The 21,911-nt window shown below is 49.3% G+C and overlaps 1 protein-coding gene across 1 annotated transcript; it reads right to left on the bottom strand.

Moving 5' to 3' along the window:
• Nucleotides 1-432: 432 nt before the first annotated feature.
• Nucleotides 433-21,911, bottom strand: rbm10 (RNA binding motif protein 10). The gene is made up of 23 exons (XM_088908517.1): nucleotides 21,811-21,911; nucleotides 20,933-21,006; nucleotides 20,065-20,491; nucleotides 19,634-19,837; nucleotides 17,355-17,424; nucleotides 15,057-15,130; nucleotides 9,937-10,023; nucleotides 9,448-9,508; nucleotides 9,150-9,311; nucleotides 8,628-8,788; nucleotides 7,175-7,272; nucleotides 6,949-7,036; nucleotides 6,107-6,284; nucleotides 5,410-5,525; nucleotides 4,797-4,914; nucleotides 4,340-4,431; nucleotides 3,556-3,750; nucleotides 2,664-2,813; nucleotides 2,425-2,487; nucleotides 1,943-2,134; nucleotides 1,717-1,779; nucleotides 1,290-1,378; nucleotides 433-919 (listed from the first exon to the last, which is right to left on the bottom strand). The coding sequence occupies exons 2-23, from the start codon at nucleotides 20,947-20,949 to the stop codon at nucleotides 829-831; spliced, it is 2,796 nt and encodes a 931-aa protein (XP_088764643.1). The 5' UTR covers nucleotides 20,950-21,006; nucleotides 21,811-21,911; the 3' UTR covers nucleotides 433-828.

The raw sequence follows: 21,911 nt of genomic DNA, 5'->3' as shown, positions 1-21,911 counted from the left end.
TGTTGGAGCTCGTTTGTTTTGAGCAGTATAGCTCTGTAGCTTCACTCCAGTGCTGATCCTTTAATTTGATAAAATACCCTTGTTTCCACACTGCTGGCTGCTAGTGGCTTTCACTGTATGGGCTCAAAACTGCAAACCTCTAGTGATGTCAGGTGCCACTGTTAACAAAGACATGAGAAACTCTTCCCCCCCCCCCCCCTTAAATGTACAGATCTCTTCTCTTAGAGCTGCCTATGCTGTAACTTTATAGGATACCCTTCATCCAAACAACTGAAACTCCCATCCAGGTGAAGCTGCTTTTGCTTCAAGCCACAAAGCCACTAAGCTGTAGCCCTAACTGCTCAGTGTGTACCTGAACAAATTCATAAAACAAGGGAAGGGAAATACTTCATCTGTTCCCAGATTAGTGTGACAAAAGACGAAACTGCCCCATGCACTCCAGCACCTTTAATCAATTTGTGAAAGACGCTGCATCTCTGCACAGTGCGCCAGCACTTCTCCCACCTCTGCTGAGCTTCACTGGGAGGACAATGTGTGCCTGCGGGCAGCAGCCCACCCCTGGCACAGCCCTCCTGGGGGCACATAAAAACAGGTGTCCTTGAGGCTCTAGGGGTTGTCCGCTGATCCACTCAAAGCCAGTACTCATGCCAGTTTGTATTGCAGTGTAGGGACCGATTTTCTCAACAGCTGCACCAGTGACAAGACAGACCAACACTCAAGTCCATATCTTCTGAAGGTGGTGTGAAACAGGAGTGTGGACGACGGCCAGCGGCCCCTCCTGGTCCCTGCTGGGCTGAAAACTCAGTCTCTCATGGTCCTCTCTCCCTGTCACTCCACCTGGATGTTTCGGGCGAGCATGCTCCTCTTCACCCCTCCCTGCAGCATCCGGGCGCCCAGGCTGTTCCCCGCCACCCCATCGCTGAGAGAGAGAAGAGGGAGACATTCTGGTTTTGTTTACTCTTACTGACAAGCACAATGGAGCTCTGCTGTTCACCTTTGGGTCCTGCTAGCTAGTGACTCGCAATGATTTAAAACATGAATGAGATGGGACAGGAGCACAGCCATAAACTGACAACACAGGCAGCACAGAACAGGCTCTTTTTTGTTTTCCTGGACAGGAGCAATGCTTTGAATGTTTTTCTTTACAGTTTCAAAATGGACTCTAACATAGATCAGTATTGCAGGCGTGGCAGTGGGTGATGTAGAAGGTATTAACGCCACACGACTGTAACCCCCTGCTCTTCGAAGCCCTTGAACTCGGGACTGCAGTCATGAAACGCCTGCCTTACATGGAGCTGTACTTTCTCTTCTTGGTATCAGACTGTTCTGGAAACCCGATCTTCTCCCTCCGCTCTGCTGCTCGATCTCTGTATCTCAGCTGAGAATAAAGGAAAAAGACTTGCAGATCCACATTTTAAGCAGCACCGAGAGCTTCAGGCATTGACATGTTCGCTATTTGGATTTTCTTGTCTCTTTCCTCTCCTTCAAGAGTGCAACTGCAAGACACGCAGTTGGGAACAATGGGGTCGTTTTATTCCAAACTGCAGAATGTGCACAAACTAATCAAAATGAAACATATAACAAAATGACTGCTTATTCCACTACAACACAAACAATATCACATGCTATTATGCTAGTTCCTGTAAGGACAACTTATTTGTGAAGTAGGCTGCTTTTCGCCAGTGTGTGTCTAACGGCAAACTCACAAACACCAACCTCTCCTTCTCGGTCTGCTCCCTCCTGGTCAGTCATGCGGGCTTTCCTCTGATCCAGGTTTTGCTGAAACAGAAATTGGTCAGAAGACATGAGGGAAACTGGCGCAGAGACTCAGTGCTGTATCCTCTGTAACCGAATCATTTTCCATCATGCGGCTGGACCGCTCCATTGGGAGTGGGCTGTGCTGCAGTGGTGGGACAGGTGGACCGGCGGTCCTACTCCTCACCTTGTGCAGTTCGGACAGCTGCTGGTGCCGGAGCAGCGCCTCCTTGCTGGGGAACTGTCTCCTGCAGAGCAGGCAGGCCAGCTTGGTCCAGTCGGTCAGCCGCTCCTCGCGATCCGCCCCCTTCTCCCCTTCCTCCTCGCTGTCGCTCTCCCCGCTGTAGGCAGCCACCAGGCCCTGCGGCGGGCTGCTCTTCTGCAGCACAGGGGAATCGAGAAAAGGACGCTGATAGCGCTCATGCAGCCCAGAACACCCAGGCAGCAGCTCTGCGACCCTGAAGCCTTATTTCATCAGATCTCGGCAAGGCTGGGCAGGGTGTGCTCAAGCACATTCATGCGTTTGCTTTCAAACAGCAGCTGCAACTTAATTAAGTCGCTAATTTGTTTTTTCTGCTCCCCGTGAGGTCAGGGATACGAGCAATCATGGGTGGACAGTCCTCAGACAGGGCAAGACCGCCCCCCGTTAGAGAACACAGGAGTACTCACCCCTCTTTCCTCACTGCGTTTCAGCTGATCCATCAATGTCTGGGGTCGTTCCGACAGCGTCCCCTGAAAGAGGAAGCCGGAGCCAGTGCTCTAGATGTAGCAGTTAAGAAATAATCTGTCCTTTTGACGACTAGCTCTGGTGCTCTGTGCGGTAACTCCACTGACCCGCAGGGCCTCGATCACAGACCCACAGCTCTAGCCCAATCCCTCCGAGCCCCGTGTCTCCAGCAGGAGCGTACCTTCTTCTCCAGGATGGCGTAGCCTGCGTCCGCACTGGCCGACTCCCGCCTCTCGTCCTCCCGGGTGGAGCTCAGGGGCATCAGCGTGGAGCGGAAGTTCTCCTTCTGTTTGTTCAGACTCTTGGCCCAGCGCTCCATGTCCTTGGCGATCTGTGCAGGAGGAGAGAGGCGTCTGTGAACAGAGGGCCAGGAATCTGTTCCTACGCTTCCCTGCAGCCTCCTGGACCCAGTTCCTGTGAGGCTTCACTCGTTCATCGCTTGCAGACCGAACGTACAGAAACAGGTCGCCGTCCAGCTGTGAGAGTGGCTACGGTCAAGCCGGGCAGCCCTGGATCTACACGTGCCCAGTTACGAAAATCAGCTTCAACATCAATATCCACACTTAGACAGACGGCTATCCTGTGGAGTTCCGTTCTGACAAATAATTATTCACACATAATACAGAAACACCTCTGTACCATAAAATAAACTGATAAAATATTTGGTTTTGAAAGGACCAGACAGAAATGGCGACACGCGGCCCGATGTTACCTGATGATGCCCCTCACTGATTTCTGTACTGCAGCCTCCTGTTCATTTGACTTTAGTTTCAGTAAAGCACAATAATGTTCAAATGGGCATATATTATAAATTAAGCTTCACATGTGATGCAGAAGAAACACTTCAATACTCTCGGCCATGGTGCATTGGCAGAGAGTAAGAATATATTGTAGCACAGCAGGAGCACACGTCTCCACTCTGCAGACCTTTCTTCCAGTTCATCATCAACTATTCTAAGGATATTCAGCAAAAGGACTGATTAGGAAATGAAAGTCCAGGTTATAAGAAGCTCTGGAGTGGCTGTTCCTCCCTGAACGAGTTCTTCACAGTTCTGCTCCTGCTGGGCTGGTACCTGCTGGGCAGTCTTGGTCTTGGGTTTGTCCTTCTTCTCCTTGGTGGACGCAGTACAGGCAGCAGTCTGTGTGGGCACAGTGGCACTGGAGGTGGCTGCAGGCTGGGCCTCAGAGCTCTGCTGGGCAGCAGGGATGTAGGTGCGGCGCTCACCATCCCAGTACATGTACTGCTGAGTGTGGGCATTGAAGTAATACTGCAGAGGAACAAGGACAGCAAAGACCCCAGTTATACTGCAGAGGAACAAGGACAGCAAAGACCCCAGTTATACTGCAGAGGAACAAGGACAGCAAAGACCCCAGTTATACTGCAGAGGAACAAGGACAGCAAAGACCCCAGTTATACTGCAGAGGAACAAGGACAGTAGAGACCCCAGTTCTACTGCAGAGGAACAAGGACAGCAAAGACCCTCAGTTTAAGCTATTCATGCCTGGTACGGCCTAGAGCAGCACTCGTTAAATTCTGGCTTATGGTTTTATTAAAGCTGAGTCCTAAATGACTTTGCAAAAGTAAAGATGGGCAAATAACAACTTTTTAAATAAACAAGCAGCAATGTTATAAAATATAAAACGTGCAAGTTCACTTTTAGCTTTGAGGAGGCAACCTTTAGGTCAATTAAGGGTTCAAAAAGGCCAGGAGTCAGATCAACAGCCGGAAGACCCTGAGAATCGGAAGGCTGGTCAGTCTGCTCAGTGCCTTTGTCAGTTTTTTATGTAATTCTTCTGGAGAGCAACACATAGCCGTATTTCAAACAAACTTCTAAAAGTTTGAGGACATTGGTGTACCTGGGAGTTGGGGTCATAGTAGAGACCAGTCAGGGGGTCGTAGTAATAGCCTGAAGTCTCGTCGTACTGGTAGGTAGACACATCTGGAACAGCTGAAATGAGAAAGATGCCCCATTGCTTGTGTGCACAGATTTATTTTCTGAGGTCCCTGATTGAATTAATAAATTAATAACCTTACTGGAATCATGCAAGACCACTGAATGAATGACGGGTATGAAATTCTGAATACAAAAGCTCATGAAGCAGAAATATCTGAGCTTCTCTCAAAATGAGCACCATTCTTGATCCTTTTAAAACCCCTAGTGGCAGGAAATTAAAAACTGCAATAAGAAGGACACGCATCCTGTAGTAAGACAGGAGAGACGCTTTTCAGCTGCCTCACAAAAACACGGTCCCCAATCGGCAGCTTCCCAATCGGAGAGGGAACAGGCCCTCTGGGGGGGGGGGGGGTACTCACGGTACTGCTGGTACTCGAGGGGAGTGCCAGGGGTGGCAGGCTGGGTGCTGGCAGCTGGCTGGGGTTTGCCGATGATCTCCGTCTTGTGAGCTGTGGCTGGCTGGGTGTACTGGACAGCCTGGGAGAGTCACCGACAGAACCTCTCATACATACAGAATTAAATCTTGAAAACCCCAATCAAACAGACACCCTTTTCTGCTCCTCACACAGAGACAGAGTGGCAGATTTCCAGCGAGCGTTGTAGCCAGAGCTGCCCTGCCTCTGCGGCCTGCGGGGCCAGGCAGACGCACCAGCCTCAGTCGCATGAGAGCCGGGCCTGTCCTCTATTACACCACTGCGAAACGGCTTCCTGCCGCAACACCGACTTGACACCAGAGCACTCTGGTCTGTAGCAACACATTGTATTTCCCTCTGGAACCTGTCCAGGGCTTACCCCCTTGCCGGATAGGGTCTGGCTTCCCCACAGCCCTGAACTGGGCAAAGGGGTTAGAAAAAGGAATGGAAACATTATCTCACTGCAATGTCCTAATACTGTTTACAGCACAGAGCAAGTATTTTATAGTCTCTTGCAAGCCTTTGTGTGGGTGACAGAGAGCCAGTCCTGCGTGGGTACCTGGGCCAACTGTGTGCTGGCTTCTGTGGTCACCATGGGCGTCTGAGCTGCTGTTGTCTGGGGCAGCTGTACAGGATCCACACCAGGCACCTCTGGCTCTGAAGAGACTGTCGTTGCTGTCTCAGAGGGACAGAAAACATTCAAATATTAATTCAGCAAAAGCAATGTAAAAGGACTTGCAGTTACACATAAATATATACAGGTACATGCTGTGGCACGGCAAATCACAGCACATGGTCACATCCTCTGCGCAGCCCAACAGTCTAGACATCACCGATCTAGTCTGGGCTCTGTCATTGGCAAGCAGACAGCAAGATTCCTCAGACAGGCTCAGGTTGGCCACAATGCCTTTGAGCTGTAGTGCAACAGCAGGCTTGCCACCTGCTGAGCACCTGTGAGCTTGCAGGGCTCTCAGAAAGAGCTACACAGCACCAGTCTGAGGAGTGACAGGTCTCCTCTCTGACAAGGCTCTGTGGGACACACAGGAAGTGAAAATGGCTCTGTCTCTATCAGCCCAAGGCTGCACCTACTTTGTGGTCACTGTGGTGATACATGAGGTGCAGCAGTCAGCTAAGTGAATGGAAAGTGCCAATTTATCCTTCATTGTGCTGGGAAGGATGCGCTCTGAACCCCAGATGCACTGGAAAGAAAGGTTTCTTTCCGTTTCCCACTAGTGTACATATTTGCCGATACTGACCTTGAGTTGTGGCCATGTATGACCCTATCAGTCCAGCGCCCGCAGCAGTGCCGCTCCCATGTGGATTGCTCTGCGTCTCGTAAGCTTGTGAATACTCCTGCGTCTCCCCATACACTGCCCCCTGCTGGTACAGGCTGTAATCTGCACTCTGGGCACCTGCTGCTGCCGTCTGAGCTGTCTGCAAGAGAATCGACCACATCAGTGACCTCAGCAGCACACCCGTGCTGCTCAAAACGACACATCCTGCACGAGAAGATGCAGAATCTGAACACAATGGAAATGTGGAAAACGTGTCTGAAAGATTATGTGCTTTACGCAGAGTTGGGGGAGACTGAAAGGAAACACTCTGGGGTCCTTCAACAAATCTGAATGAAATGTAGAATCTATTAGCTACTAGCAAACCAGTCTCTTCTCTTCGAGTGAATGTTAGTGGTAGTTTTACGGTCTTTTCCCAAGGATGGCCAGTGCCAGAAACAATCAGCAAGGCTGACTGAGTGACCCCACTGAGCAGCTGCGTTTTCCGAGTGACCCCCCCAGTACAGCTGTGCTGTAGCTACCCGAGTGACCCCCCCCCCGCTGTACAGCTGTGCTGTAGCTACCCGAGTGACCCCCCCCCCCCGCTGTACAGCTGTGCTGTAGTTACCCGAGTGACCCCCCCCCCCCGCTGTACAGCTGTGCTGTAGTTACCCGAGTGACTCCCCCCACTGTACAGCTGTGCTGTAGTTACCCGAGTGACCCCCCTCTCTGTACAGCTGTACAGCTGTAGTTACCCGAGTGACCCCCCCCCCCGCTGTACAGCTGTAGTTACCCGAGTGACCCCCCCGCTGTACAGCTGTAGTTACCTGAGTTACAGCCCACTGAGCAGCTGCAATGGCTGTACTGGCCACCGTGGCAGCACTGACCCGGCTGTTGTCTGTGAGAAACACGTCGCTGAAAGAGAGAGAGACAGCAACTGTCACACAGGGGCTTCACAGTCACACTCAACACCAGCCTGAGTCCAATGTCCTCCCCTCATCGGTCCCACAAGCATCTCCATGGGGTCAAGTCGGCTCCGGCGGAGCACCGTACCGCTTGGAGCCCTTGGCAAACTCAACGGCGATGCTCTTCCCATCGATGTTGAGGGGCGGCTGGAGAGCCTGCAGGATCTGCAGCAGCTGAGATGCCTCCTGTGAACAACATGACACAGCAGTAAAGACAGGCTCTCCAGGCTACTACTAAACAGAACTCAACAAGGCAATAAAAAAAATGTAACTACAGATAACACATTAATAACAGTAAAGGTAAATATACAGAACACATAAATATTCATTTATTTAAAAAAACAGTAGGAAGGAAAGAAGGAGAAACAACAAAGAGGAAAACGAAGCTGTGCTACTCTACAGACAGGCGATGATTCGCACTCCGAGGACCTGAGGTTCATAGAAAAACATCTCGCCCTCCTCAGGAACGCCTGAAGCATGACGAGACCACCGCAGGAAACAAACCATACAGCACTGACACGACCACATTCACCGCCAGGGAACACCGACGGGATATGTGCATAGTTTCACATGCTCTCATTTGAGCAAAAAATCACTGCACATACCAAAAAACGAACACTCATTTGTAAAATGAGTTACCATTAAAATGTGTTAATCAAACGCTCCAAAAAAAAAAAAAAGAGTCAGCGTGTTGCACTCGGATCGTGCCAGTACAACACCCGGTTCTACAAACGTGTATGAATCTATCTGGATAAAAGCCTTTTGTTTACAGTACGGGAGCTACTGTATAGCTGCCTCCTGTAATTCAAGCTCTGCTAGTGCGACACAGAAGACTGTAAAAATGGGATTGACGCAGTGAAGTCCAAAATAACAAGTACTTCCTTTTGGGGAAAAAAAATAAAACTGCCATTAAGGGGACTTAAAAGCATGCAAGGGATCACTTCCGGAAGTGTCTTCACACCACAGTTCACAACTTGCAAGACTTCCCGTTTACAAATATAATTTGGAGACGGAATTGAACTTTGAACAGTAAGATAGCATACTGCTTGGCTTTCGTCCAATATACACTTGCATGCGATTTTTCCTTAGTTGTCCTATAGCAATATTTTCATTCAGTAGAGACTTTAGCTTTATGACAATAAAAAATACCTGATATTGAAGGACATTTTCTTATTTTATGACACAGTAATACTGTTGCTTATTGCAGTCACTATTACAAAAACAAATGCAAGAATATTTGATTCCTGCAGAATGTGGGAAACATTACTGCACACACAGTTCTGTAAAGGACTGATACACTCCTGTGTGGAGAATACAGTCCTACACAGCACAAAATTCTCAGTCAACAGATGCAAAATTAAAACATCCAGATTTTTAAGTAAAATCTAAAACATTTTTAAAGGAAATAAACCACAATACTCTCAATGCGTCCCCTTATGCAAACCCCATATGCTGATCTCACATGCTCACATGCTCACACGCTCACACACACACACACACACCCACCACTCCTGGCCAGAAGCAGAGGCGGCAGGTCTCACCACAATGGTGGAGAGCTGCAGGAAGGCAAAGCCGCGATTGAGCTGTGTCTGCTTGTCCTTGATGAGCCGCACGTTGGAGGGCGAGAGAGTGGCGAAGGGCGAGAGTGCTGTCAGGATGGACTCCAGCGTGGTGTGAGGGCCCAGGTTACGCAGAATCAGAGCTGCACACAAACACAGGGACAAGCTGGCTGTCAGGCCTATGGAGGGGTTTTACAGACAACACCACACAACTATCTGCTGGAAGATGGCACAGTGGACTGGTGTCCTGCGCTGAACAGGCATCACATCTGGGCCTTCCTGGATAGGCTCCCAGTTGAAAGTATTAACAGTAATACCTGCCTTCAGATAAGTGTGTACATTACTGATCTGCTGAACAGACAGCCCTATCAAGGAAGGCTTACGATATATAAAAATCGGTTCAGACATCGGGCAGGGAGGCTCACGCATACACTGATCACACTGGAGCATTCACAACCCGAGTGGCAGTAGTTTGAAGTGGGAGGACGCTGCTGCGATACTCACTGTCATTGGCTACTTCTGCGCTCTGAGCAGGCACCCCAGCAATGGGCAGGACAGGGGCCGCAGGGGCATACAGGGTGGGCAGGGGCAGTAGGCCCTGGGAGGACTCCTTCAGATGGCCCAGGGGCACGTCTTTGCGGACAAGGGGCAGCTTCAGCTCTGCTTCTGCGGAGAGAAGGCAAGAGCGGAAAGAGAAACGCATCAGTCAAAGAGCAGCACATCCCATCGGCGCTCTCCTGCTGTTCCATTGCAGCCTGTCCTTTCCCATGGATCTCGCCTTCTTGCCCACTCCTCAACGCACCCGACTTCGGCACGCCGCACTTGAAGCACTTCTCTCGCCGCTTGAAGTTCTGCACGCCGCACTGCAGAGAGACGGAAACACACGACAGTCAAGCACCTCAGCCACACACAAGGCCCAGCGGACAGGGTGGCACGTAGGCGCCTCTCAGCTCAATTAGTCTATCAGCAGTGAAGCATCAAGACAATGGAGGAGCTGATACTTGTTGCCATGGCCACCATCCATTGAAGAACAGAGTTCAAAAGCCTACATTTCAAATTCAATCTGGACATCCCAACATACACTGTAGCCTGTAGACTGTCACTGACATTGTTTTTGCCATTTAACTCGGCACTTTGGCAGATTTAAAACGTGAGCTAAAGTTATAGGACACATGCAGAAAAAAAATCTTGATTTTCAGAAGTTGAAAAGACAGTTCCATTAACCGTAATAAAATTCGGACACCATTGGCCTTGTGAAGTGAGCGAAAAGCAAAGCAAGACTGCCCTGTACCTTGTTGCAGAGCCAGTCTTCATTTGCCCTGGGCTTGGGATCGCTGTAGTGCATCGAGACCCTCTGGCCCAGGATCGTGAGCACCCTCTGCAAAGCCAAACACACAGAGAATGAGGCAGGGCAGGGGAGGCCAGCCGGGCGCACTCACAGACAAGAGAGAGAGACAGACTGAGAGAAAGAGAGATGTAACCTTCAGCTTCAGGGACGGGAAAAACAACAGCCCGTTTGCCATGGAAATCATGAGTGTGGTTGTATGGGACCAGGGGCCTGAACCCCCCCCTTCTAGGGGAAAAATCTGGAGAAGACTAACCCTGCCCCCCCTTTCCTTGAACAGGACGGGCAGCGAACTGCTCCTACTGTCCCCAAATCCTGCGCATTTGTGGAAGAAGGGGCTTGTGCTGAACCTGACACCGCACGCATGGAGAAGGTGTGGACCAGCACTGGGCAGCAAGAGTTGCTCTCCTAGACAGGCACCCCACAGTAAGACTGTGCACCTCGAGAGCAACAGCATACTCCGCTGCGATTATAATCCCTACAGCTAAGACATGCACAACACCTCATTCCTACACATCCATGAAGCCGCAGTTTCTGAACTAGAAATGTTCTTTCCCCATGTCAATCAATACAGAACCAACTGGTTTCACCTGGTTACTGCTCTGTCTTAGGAAGCTACCCTACAATTTGAGGGAATATAAGAGCACATTTCACCCAGCAAAGGACCTGTTCAACCAAAAACTACCATACACCTTGAGCACCTCAGCAGCAAGGAAACTCAATCCATTTGAGCTGTTCTGCTACTCCTATGACCTCCTCTCACTGAGGATGTGAAATTCACGAGACGGCTTTTTTGAAAAAGATGTTTCTATGTTTTTCAGCCTGCAGGAGCTCCAAGTGTAAGTGACTCCCCAGATAAAGTCACAAGTCCACCCATGTCATGCTGTTTTCTCCCATCTGACGGAACACTAACGTCGCCAGGTTATCATGCAGCCTTGCTGCCTATCCAGCCCCCAGCCACACACCCCTTTCAAAACTTGACAGAGATTCCTGACCAATGAGTCCGGCTTGCAGAACCCTCCACACAGGCCACACTCATCAACCCTTCCGCACTCCTGGGTCTCCCCATTTCCTATTTATTAATGGTTTACATTTATTATTAGGTTCAGTATCAGATTATTTATTATATTAACCAGTTAATCAACTCTGATCTATCACATTAAAAGATGTGGCTCCACAACCTGCTCTTCAGGGACCCTGAGAACAGGCTTTCACCAGTGCTGCTGGCATTGACAACACTGCCTCCCAGCCAGCATCCACATATCGGTTTCAAAATACAAACTACCTGCTCCAAGTCAGCATCTGCACTTCTTAAAAAATGTCAAGCAAAGTTTTTATACAGTTAGATCACACACAAAAATGGCTCTCAGCTGTTTCTGTATCGCAGTTGCTCCAGCAACGCTGTCAGCGGGGTGTCAAAAACCCAGTGAAAATGTTGGTGTTAAAGCAAGACCAAGGCTCAGTTTGAACCAAATCCTCTGCCCACCAGCCTGCTGCACCGCCCAGACCCAGAACTGGATGGCAATTTCCAGGACACCAGCACTAGAGGCCCTTCCCAAGTGGAATCAGATTTGTGAGTGGCCGGTGGGTACATGCTTGCCTTATCCAGTTGGAACAGGTGATGAAACAGCTGTAATACTAACCGTGCTGTTAAGGAAGACACAGGAGAAGAGCTAGACGGGGAAATGAGGTGAGCCATGCGAGGCGAGAGTTCTGCAAGGACACTACACACCACAAACGGACACTAAGCACCCCGCCACCTTGCTGCAGCACAAGCAGGAGCACCAATGTGCTAAAAGGATGTCTAACGCACAGACTGGTCTAGGAGAGGACCCCCGAGGTGTCCAGACTGCACCCACAGAGCAGGACTGAGAGCTGGGCACATGGATCCCTCCAACAATCTCCACACAGCCACTCAGAGGCATTACACACACCATCAGGCACCGTTTCAAGACTTGACTATTGCACCCACAAGCCTTTCTCAGTACTACTGTCATTCTGTGGCTGTTAAACTGCCTATAAAAATTTACACATTCAGCTTCTTTGCTCTGATCAATAACTCTGATCTTGGCAGTTACCTGCACATTGTTTATTTTTCTCTGCTGTTAGTCAAAAAGAATAGTCTCTGATGTTAGTGTCATTTGTGTGCATTTATGTCTTTTTAAATGGAGAACAATATCAAGCGACATCAGTCTCACAGTATTGTCAAAAATCTATTTAGTCTCAAAGTTTTATTGCCATCCCATGACTAGACCAGGTAGCAGCTAAATTCAAGAACACTATTAAGGAACATTTTCTGAATGACCAAACTTAAAAGAGGTGAAATCAAACTATATCCAAATAGATTAAACCAAAGTACAACCTACCAAAGAGATACAGCAGGAGTCCCCGTCGTCCACAGTCATAATCTTTTATTATGCTAAATGAATCTTAGTTAAAAAGTAGTATGTAATTTGAGTAGCTAAACAGAAAATATTCACATGGAAGACTGTGAGGGACTCAGTGCTTTTCATCAAAGCTATTTCCAATTTTTTCTCAGAATTTTACTTGTAACAAGAATCCTATGTGTTGAAGGTTATAATGGATTTTCAAAACACCACAATTCCTTACTGCCCCAACATAACTGAACACCCAAGGCATCAGAATCTGCTTAATGGGACTGAGCAGATGCCTTCAGGAGGAGGCTGCAGTGCTGTGTGAAGTGGTGACTGAACTACAGGGAATGAGGTGTCTGGAAGGTGAATAGTTTAGTGCTAATCTGGACAGTGCGATGCTGTAGAACAAGGAAGTAACTGTTGGACGTTTTAAATTATTAAAACATATTACAGAAAAAATGCAGCTACCCAAGTTGGAACAGGGTTCCACACATTTGAAACAAAACATATTCTAACCTGATCAGGAAGAATTATGCTTTGCAGTTTTATATATAAAAAAAGGAATGTATGCAGTTTTGGATACATTTAGCATTTTCCATTATGTCCACAGTTCTGTGGAATGCTTTCAGATGGATGAAGTATGTTGGTATCTTGATTTTCTCTGAAACCCTGCAAGATATCTAGACAGATACAGTATTTATTTTGGATCTATCCAAGATTCAACAAGCTTTGGGTTCACTTACAATATTTTTTTATTCTCACTGACAAGAAATGGATTAACGCAAGATAAACTGCTTTTGTTCCATTCAAAGTAATTCTTTTGGTGACAGTAATGCACAAGTGAAGGGGAAGCGATTTCTTGCTATGCGTAACTCCTTATCGCCATTGGCAGGTGAATCAGACCTCCGATCGACCCTCCTCCTCCTCACTGTTTCGTCCAACACAGTCAAGGAATGTGATGCACTTGCACACCCTCAGTACTGCAAGCAGCAGCACAAACACAAGCGCATATGAACCAACCAACAACCACCTGCTACTGTCACACAGTGCAAAACTGACAGACCCTCAATTGCAGGCTTATAGGCAGGTAGGTCAGTAAATAAATACTGATAAACTGTTGTTCTCCAATCTTGTTTTACAATCCTTGCTCCTCCAGTGGCCTACCTTATGAGAGAGAGTGACAGATGGGGCTGGAAATATAGGGGTAAATTACCACGTGAAAATTCACAAATGACAACATTTGTAAGTTTTGAAAGACTCTGGAGTGGCTGTGGATGATGGGAAAAAAACACCCCAAATCACCATCCTATTCTAATGCTGCAGGATGCCACAGGATAGTCACTACCTTGCTGTCCCAGAACCAGCTCCATCTACCAACAAATCTGACCCTGCATGACCGAGGAGCTTGACTTCCGGGAAAAGAGAAAGGAGGTTGCAAAACAGATTACTAAACTCTAAGGATCTGGAAAATATCCCCATCGGCTAAGAACATGAACATGAACACGGGCAGGCAGGGACCAGGCTTATCCTTAAACACTCATTTCTGTGGCATTCACAATGGGAACGTTCCTTTCTTTCCCCATCATCATCATAAGAGCGGTAATGATAAATGTGATCAGTGATCAAATGAGAACTGTTTTTACATTAATTTGATTTTTCAGTTTAAGTTAAAATAGTTTAGAGAAAGGGTGCACCTGCCGGTTAGTTCAAAGAGGACAATGCCTGATCCACACCACTGCTTTCCCTTTCTGCACAAGCTATAGAGCAGTGCTGCCCTGGACCTGTATACTGTATCTGCCCGCAGGCTGGAGAGCTGTGTTCTGTATTGACGACTGACAGCAAACAGAGCAACTTGTGATGCAGCAGCTCCAGTGAGTGTCAGCAACAGGCCGGAGTCAACAACAGCATGAAGACCCCAAAAAGTTTAAATAACCTGGAGAAACATAAGTGCGACTGTAAGGTTTTCTAAATGGCACTCAAACAGCGCGCACGCACCAGCTCCAGCGAGACTCTGCACACCTGTTTCCACACTCACAGCAGTCAAGTGTGCTTCCCATTCTGGCATGGAAGAAGCCAAAATCACCTGTACTACAGTGCATCTCGACCCCAGCAGGGCCTTCCGTACAGGAATCAAGTTCACCCAAATGACTTACTCAAGACCATCAAGGAAACTAGACGCAGAAGGAGGATTAAGTGCCAATGTTTTACAATGGAAAGATGGAAATTAGTTCTGAAAGTACTTTGTTTCAGAATAGTTTTGGGTGTTTAAACAAACTACATAATCAGCGTCCAAGGTTTCAGTGATCCCTGAAGAAGTCAACAGATCAAAAACATATGAGGAATCCTAAGGTGCAAAGACTATCTAATGGCCTCCTCTTCTCTCCAACCCAGTAATAACTGTTCCAAGACATTTCCAAGGACGCAAAACCTTTTTCTCCATTACTGATACTTCTAAGTACAGAGCAGCCCCCGGACCCTGGGGTTTACACACAGCGCAGCGGAGGTGTGGTGCTGGAGTGTAGCTGTGCATGAGGTGTGACAGCTGGACAGCAGCGCCCAGAACCTCGCCCCCTGTCCCCCCTGTGTGGCCCAGGCATTGCCCTGCCCAGCGGCACCCCCCCCCAGGTCTGTTATGTTGTCTGGGCTCAGCGTGAGCAGGAGGGGTACTTGTAGTGAGCAGCGAGAAGCGACCTGATTGGTCTCCATCCATCGCGCAGCGTCCTGCAAGTGATTAAACTCGACGAAGGCGAATCCTCGGCTCTGACCTGGAGATACAGCATTCAGATACAGATACGCAGTGTGTTAGTGTCAGAGCCAATGCTGCCCTGCCCTGTCCGCACTCACTCTCGCCCTAGCCCAGGCAGACAGGCACACAGAACACACACGGGCACAGGCATCCACAGGAGAAGCTGCCCCCCCCACCTGCCACAGGGCACCCAGGGAACAACTACAGGCAGAATGGCACTTAAAACAACACAGCTTGGGCCGCTAAATCTGGAAGCCCTCTTCGGAAACTGAGATGGGCACCTGAGTCTGTGTGTACTATATTATTTCATTTTCTCACTTCTTCTGCTGTATGTTACTGTTCTTTATTATCTGCGCTACCACATGCCTTCTTTGGCAGACAATTTCGCTCTGATCAGCACAGCGCTGTGCTGCAGTTATCTCCTTCTCACTCATGTTTAGCTCTAGAAGCCTTTCAGGGTAAAGTTTTTGTTGGCAGAACCAGCTAACTGGCTGGATCTCCTACCAGGCCTCACCACCCTAAGCCTCAAATGTAAAAAAAAACTTTAGTTTCTCCATTCTAAATCTCCACAAACACTACTGCCTGTTGTCCCAGACATTAACTAGACTGGGCTACTGTAAATTCTAAACTAACTCAGAGTTTTCAATGTAGGCTTTCAATAAACCCCCATCTGCATTCTGAGCTCTGATAATAAGACTTCTGTTGTGATGGAATAGAATGTGAATTACATTTTCCTTTCTCATACATACATTTCCTTATTTATCCATTCCTCTCCTTTAATCCACTCACTCACCCACACAGACAGAAAGGCAAACCCACACTCTGCATTCTTGCATACTTCTGCCCAATCTTCTGCACACAGCGCTCGTGGACACGGATTCTGCAGAATCATTGCTTTGGTCAGGATGTCTGAGAACCAGAAGAAAGGGACTAAACTGGTCTGAGATTTGACATTAAACCGGACCAATTTCCTCTTTGAGACTGTTGGATTCATGGGGGGGGGGCGACTTATTTCATCAAGGTTAGAGAGGAGCTGCACCAGTGAGCGAGTTGTATGGGAACAGGAAGAGGTTAATGTGAGGACGCAAAAGTGAAACAGGCTCCACATCTGGAACCTTGTGTTTTTCTCTTTTACATTTAACCTCTCCTTGCTCCTTGCGTTGTAGACATGTTATAAGCTTGCTCTAAGCCTAGGTGTGCACCTCTCCTGTTGCCTTGTTAACCCACAGCTCTGCTCTTGTCTGACACAGTCACAGCCTCAGTCACAGACAGAGGAAGTACAGCCGACTTGAGTTTAATCCATCACAGGGAAAATCCACCGTCAGTCCGAATTCCAAGTTCTCCCTCTTTATTTCAAAATAAAAACAATGAAAAATCTCAAGTTTTACTTTTAAATTTACGGATTTCTTTTTATCCTGAAGGATTTTAATATGGTGATAAACATGCCGTGCCCGCAGCCCATTCTGCACAGCTCACTGTACAGCCTGCAAGCCGGAGGCACCAACACGAGCCGGCCAGAGGGAGAATCCTGAACTGGAGTTTTGCTGTAGTTCTGCGATTTGTATTTCAGCTCAACTAGAACTGGAAAAGAAGACATTCCCTATAGCACATTGCCTTGATCACCACTGGAAATGTGTGACCAGTAGGAACAGAAATACCTGCCAGTTCAAGAACAAATTATTTTCTACAGATGCAGTCTCAGAACAGACCAGACACAGTCGTGCAAAGCCACTTAAGATGAGCAGATCAGGCTTCTAGACCATGCTGATTCTGATGATTCAAGAGTTTCCTAATGCTAAAGCATCTCAATGGAATGGTTTAAAGAAATTGGTCCTTCTTTTAGTCCCCGCCTTCTGTACCTACATGCAATAGAAACTATCGCTGGCTTCTCAGGCTCCCCCAGAGACGGAGGAGAGGAAGGTCTTTCTTCTGTAGACCAGGGCGAGATACACACTGCAGCAACACCGCGACCACACAGACACCGGGGTGCTCGGGCATACTTACGATGGGGTCTCTCCTGCTGGGAGGAGAGCTCCTATGCCCTTGCTGGGGGGCGACTGTGTGCTCTGCTGTCTGAGGGTGTGTGGGGAGGTGTGTACCAGGCCCGTCTTGGGGACGGATCCCATGTGGCTTGGTGTACAGACAGAGGCAGCCCAGCCTCCCGGGGAAAGCAGCACAGAGAACGGAGGAGGGGAAGCAGAGGGCGGGGGAAGGAGGGGAGACCCTGTGGAGTGCAGGCTCACCTGATGCCTTGTTCCTCATGAGCCGGACTTCCCTGGGCTGGATGCCCTGCTCCTGCAGCTGGGAGCGGATCTGCAACAACAGAGGGGAGGCAGAGGGATGAAGGCAGATCTGGTTGCAGACACGGACAGCATTATTAACATCAAACCGTAAAGAATTAAATCCTCGTATTTAAATCCCAGCCCCAGAGGGGAGGAGACGGAAACAAATCAGAGACCAAAAAGAGATCACATACACCTCGCGGCGGACACTACACAGTGTCTTATTAAAAAACGAACGAGAAAAGAACGAGAGACAAGAAAAAGAAAAAAGGGAGAAACATTCCCAGGCAAGTAACCATTACATCAGATCCTCTGCGCTACTTTATCAACATCTGCATCCCCAGACACCAGGGCAGTGATAGAAGTGGAGTGCGACCGAGCAGCAGACTCTTCTAGAAAACAAAACCTCATGGAAATCTCCTAACCAGACACAAGAAAAAGAAACAGCTCTGCCTAAATCTTCTGAATATTCTTCACTGTATTCATCCCAGCAGTGGAAACTCGCTTGTCGAGCATCAGTAATTAAGATACATCAGGCAGTAAAGAACTTTTGAGGAATTCGGGACAATTGTAGCTCATATATTTCTCAACACAGAGCCCATGTATTTCGAAAAGGCATTCATTCTGGGGCATTATCCCAGACGTACAGAGCTGAAAAGCAGAATCTGTTGAGACTCTTATCTGACCTCTCTTAAGTGCAGCAGGACAGGAGCTGTGAATGAACTGAATGAATGAGCTTGTGCTTCTGGATGATGGGAAAATATGACTCCAGATCACCCTGACGTTTGGTGTAAAGTTCCACTTAATCACCTTATTTCAATTGACAACATGGGGGGGGGATCTTATTATTGTAAGAAAAATATATTTTGCTGAAAAAAACTTTGTTTTAACAGAGGTATATTTAAAACTGTACAACAGTGGACCAGACTGTAGAGGTGAATACCAAAGGACACCAGAAGCACGAAGGGATGAATAAAGCCCGAGGTATAAAAAAAGAAAAGACCAGAAAAGAATATTGGCCTTGTAAGATCGTCAAACATGGTCTTTCAGAGTAACACCATGGATTAACCAAGGAGAACAAATTGTTCATCGTATCACCCAGTTTCCGAACCGCAACACTGTTCACCAACTTCCTTGAGCACAGCAGCCCTGAAGACACGTAGGCATCCTCTGACACACGTTCCGCGAGTCCTGAGGCTCCCGAGAGGCCGACAGGTATGAATTACAGCGAGAGAGTGGGGCAGCGACAGCCTCTGTAATGTGCCTTCATTCAGCACTTGAGGTAACGTCTAACAGTCATAAATAGAATGTCAGTCCAACCACTGATGGGAAAAATACCACATTAGCTGCAAACCACAGGGGCTGAATCAGTGAGTCCCTACATACTGCACCGAACACACAACAGCTGGCAGTTTTGGCCTCCCAAGAGAGACCGGCAGCGAACAGTGCAGAGCCTGGGCCTTGCTGATGAGAAAATGGACTGCTGTACGTGCTATAGTCACGGTCACTGGATGAAGACCCAGATGTCACTGCGAACGTAGGGAAGTGTTGTCTCTCAGGAACACTGTAACAATGACTTGATCAGTGTCAGCCCCCCTCTGGCACCCGGAGAGTGAGACAGAGGAGGTGGGACACAGAGGACAGCTGGTATTTACACAGCTTAGGGGATGTCCGATCTGTTAAGCCCGACAACTACGGGACTTCCCATCTGACGAAGATGAGCAGTAGCTCATGTGACCGTGCAGTACACTTAAGAGACAGATCCATATCCAGTTTTCATGCACCAGAACGGGCAAAGTTATGGATCTAATGAGGAATATACACGGCTTGAAGAACTCACTCCATCTGTGAATACGAGTTTTAGATCCTGCCTGGTTTAATAAAAATGTCTTCTAAGCTACTGTCTGGTTCTTTCCCCACTAGAAAGACTATTCATATCAAACTAAGAAGCCACAAGGCCTTGGTCAGTACTGCTTAACCAGTTGATGTTCGTGTCATTTTTAAACGGCTTGTGCTCAGGCAGGACTAACAACTAGCAGAAGAATAAAACTGGATATAATACTTGAAGATCTACTATTTGCCAACACCTGAGCATAATCGCCAGCCTACCTCACCGGCGGGTATTCCACCTGAAGAGCCCGACCTGCCAATGTGACCTGACACCGATGAGACGGATTCTCCTCCCTGCCTGCTGACGGTGCTGCTGGGGAGAGACGTCCCTACAGCGTGGGGCTGCTTACCTCGTTGACAGTGGCGACGGGAGGCAGCATCCTCAGCATGATAATGTTGCTGGCTTTCTGCTCGCCCGAGTCGGCACGGTAGTCCTGGTCCCGGAAGTCCGGGTCAGGAGGGAAGCCCGCCGACTCCTCCAGAGCATCCCGGGCATGGTACCCCTCGGATCCCCGGCCCCCCGCCAGGCTGGAGACGGCGGCCTCTGGGAACTCCTGCCAGGTACAGATTTACACACGACAAGCTCACAATGAATTAATTCGCACTTCAGTCGCTAAGCTTACATCTGAAGCCCGTGCAGCACATTGAGAACAGCTGCAGCCCAGTCACTGACAGCAGGTGCAGCAGTTTGCTCAGGATAGCAGCGTCCGTGAAAGAGCTGAACATCTAGGGTTACCTGGTCACCTGCCCGTGCCGCGTTACCGCTGGACCTAGACCTCACCTGCTGGTCATCCGGGCCCTGAAACTCCGGGTCCTCGGCGTGCAGCTCGCCGTACTCCTCCTGCGCAGGGGGGCCGCTGTAGCTCTCCTCCTCCAGCTCCGCCGCGGAGCCCCCCGGCCGGCCGTAGGGCCGGAAGCCCCTCCTGCGAGGCTCGTACTCCCTGGGCCGCTCCTGGGGCTCGAAGGGCTCGTACTCGCTGCTGAGCAGCTCGCACTCGTGGGCGCGCTCCTCCCTGCGGAAGCGCTGGAAGTCCTCGGCCCGGCGGAACCCCCTGTCCTCGCGGGGGAAGGGGGGCTCCTCCTGCTCCAGTGGCTCGAAGCCCAGGCCCGCGGGCTCGTCCCGCCCGTAGGCCCGGTAGTCCATGTCCCGGTAGTCGTGGTCCTGGAGGTCGCTGCCGTAGCGGCCCAGGCGGTCCCCCCGCCCGCCCCTGCGGGCACAGGAGAGGCAGCACGTGAGAGCGCGGCCGCGCGGCGGAGACCGGCCCGAGCCCACGGGAGCCGCTCCGGCGTATTTCAGTTCAGCTGGTCTCTGCAGTCTCCAAGTCAGAAAAGAGGAATTCTTCGCACAGACACCAGCTCAGCGCACTATATCACAGTGACATGGCTACAGACGTGACAATAACGAGAGCAAACTCTTTATTTTAACCACCAGCCCAGGCTTCTATGTGCTGTATAATGCAATCAGTCTTCTGCTTAAGGACCTTGGCGAAGCCTAATCTAGTAAGAAGCACAGTCAGTTCTCTAACTGCTCACTGGCATTAATAACACGAGCAGACAGCCGGGCCCCTGGCTGTGCAGGCAGAACTTCCTTCCAATCCTGCGCTGCGTCCCTCCAGGTGTGTTTGCAGCTGTTACCCTCATCATCTTACCGCCTCTCGTAGTCCATCCTGCTCCGGCCACCTGGCACACAGACAGCTCGGCACCCCGCACCAGGTTCGCTGGCCTGAGGGGGAGAGAGAGGAGTCACTTGGACCAGCACCACGCCCTGCAGAAGACCCGGACAGCTTCAGTGCAACAGCTGGAGAGCAGGATTCACCAAGCGGCTGGCCTGTAACTCGCCAGGCCGGACACACGGGTCCATCTCTGTCACCGACAGCTAGAGGCTCGGGTCACACGCGTCTCCTGCAGGCTAATCAACCCAGCTCACCCCCGCCGCCAAGTCTTTCAGATCCGAGCTCAAGAGACGAATCCGCTTCCCACGCCGACATGTAACGACATGTAACCGACAGGAGGGGACAGCCGAGGGCGCGCAGCTCTCCGGGCCACCCGCGTCTCAGCAGCTAACCGGCAGCCCGTGAAAAGCAGAGACGCTACTGAAGAAACAGTCGGTCAATCGGTCGGTAGAACTACATCCCCATCGATCCCCCGAGGTGAACTGTACGAGTCCAGAACCCCGGCACACAGGTGCTAACTGACCACAGCATCAGCGCTTTCAATGGCGCTGTAACACTGACACCGCTGCACAACACTGAACTACCGACATCAGAAGAGAGCGGAATCATTTCTTTCGCTGCGATTCAGAAATACAGTGTTAACCACTTCTGCCGCTCTTGTTGATATGACGAATACGGCGGTTTCGGTTTAAAAATAAACATTTTAACGGGACTCGTCAGTTATAAACGAGCCCAACGTCTACCTGCGTAAACAGCACCTCCGGGGTCTCCAGACACAGCGTTATTTTAACGTGCTACTCGAAAAGGAGAGCCGATTAGAATGAAAAATCTCGTCAAAGGAACAGAAATCATACCTTCTGAAAGATGGTTCCGAAACGCCAAGGGTTAAAGTTATGAATAAACAAACATGTTTTTAGAAATGTTGAAAACCCGTCTCGCTCTACGTCCAAAACAA

This window comes from Atractosteus spatula, chromosome 2 (genome assembly GCF_055471065.1).
Source record: "Atractosteus spatula isolate fAtrSpa1 chromosome 2, fAtrSpa1.hap1, whole genome shotgun sequence".
Classification (NCBI taxonomy): Eukaryota; Metazoa; Chordata; class Actinopteri; order Semionotiformes; family Lepisosteidae; genus Atractosteus; species Atractosteus spatula.
The sequence above is the reverse complement of the archived record's forward strand: the minus strand, read 5'-3'. Positions and strand labels throughout refer to the sequence as shown.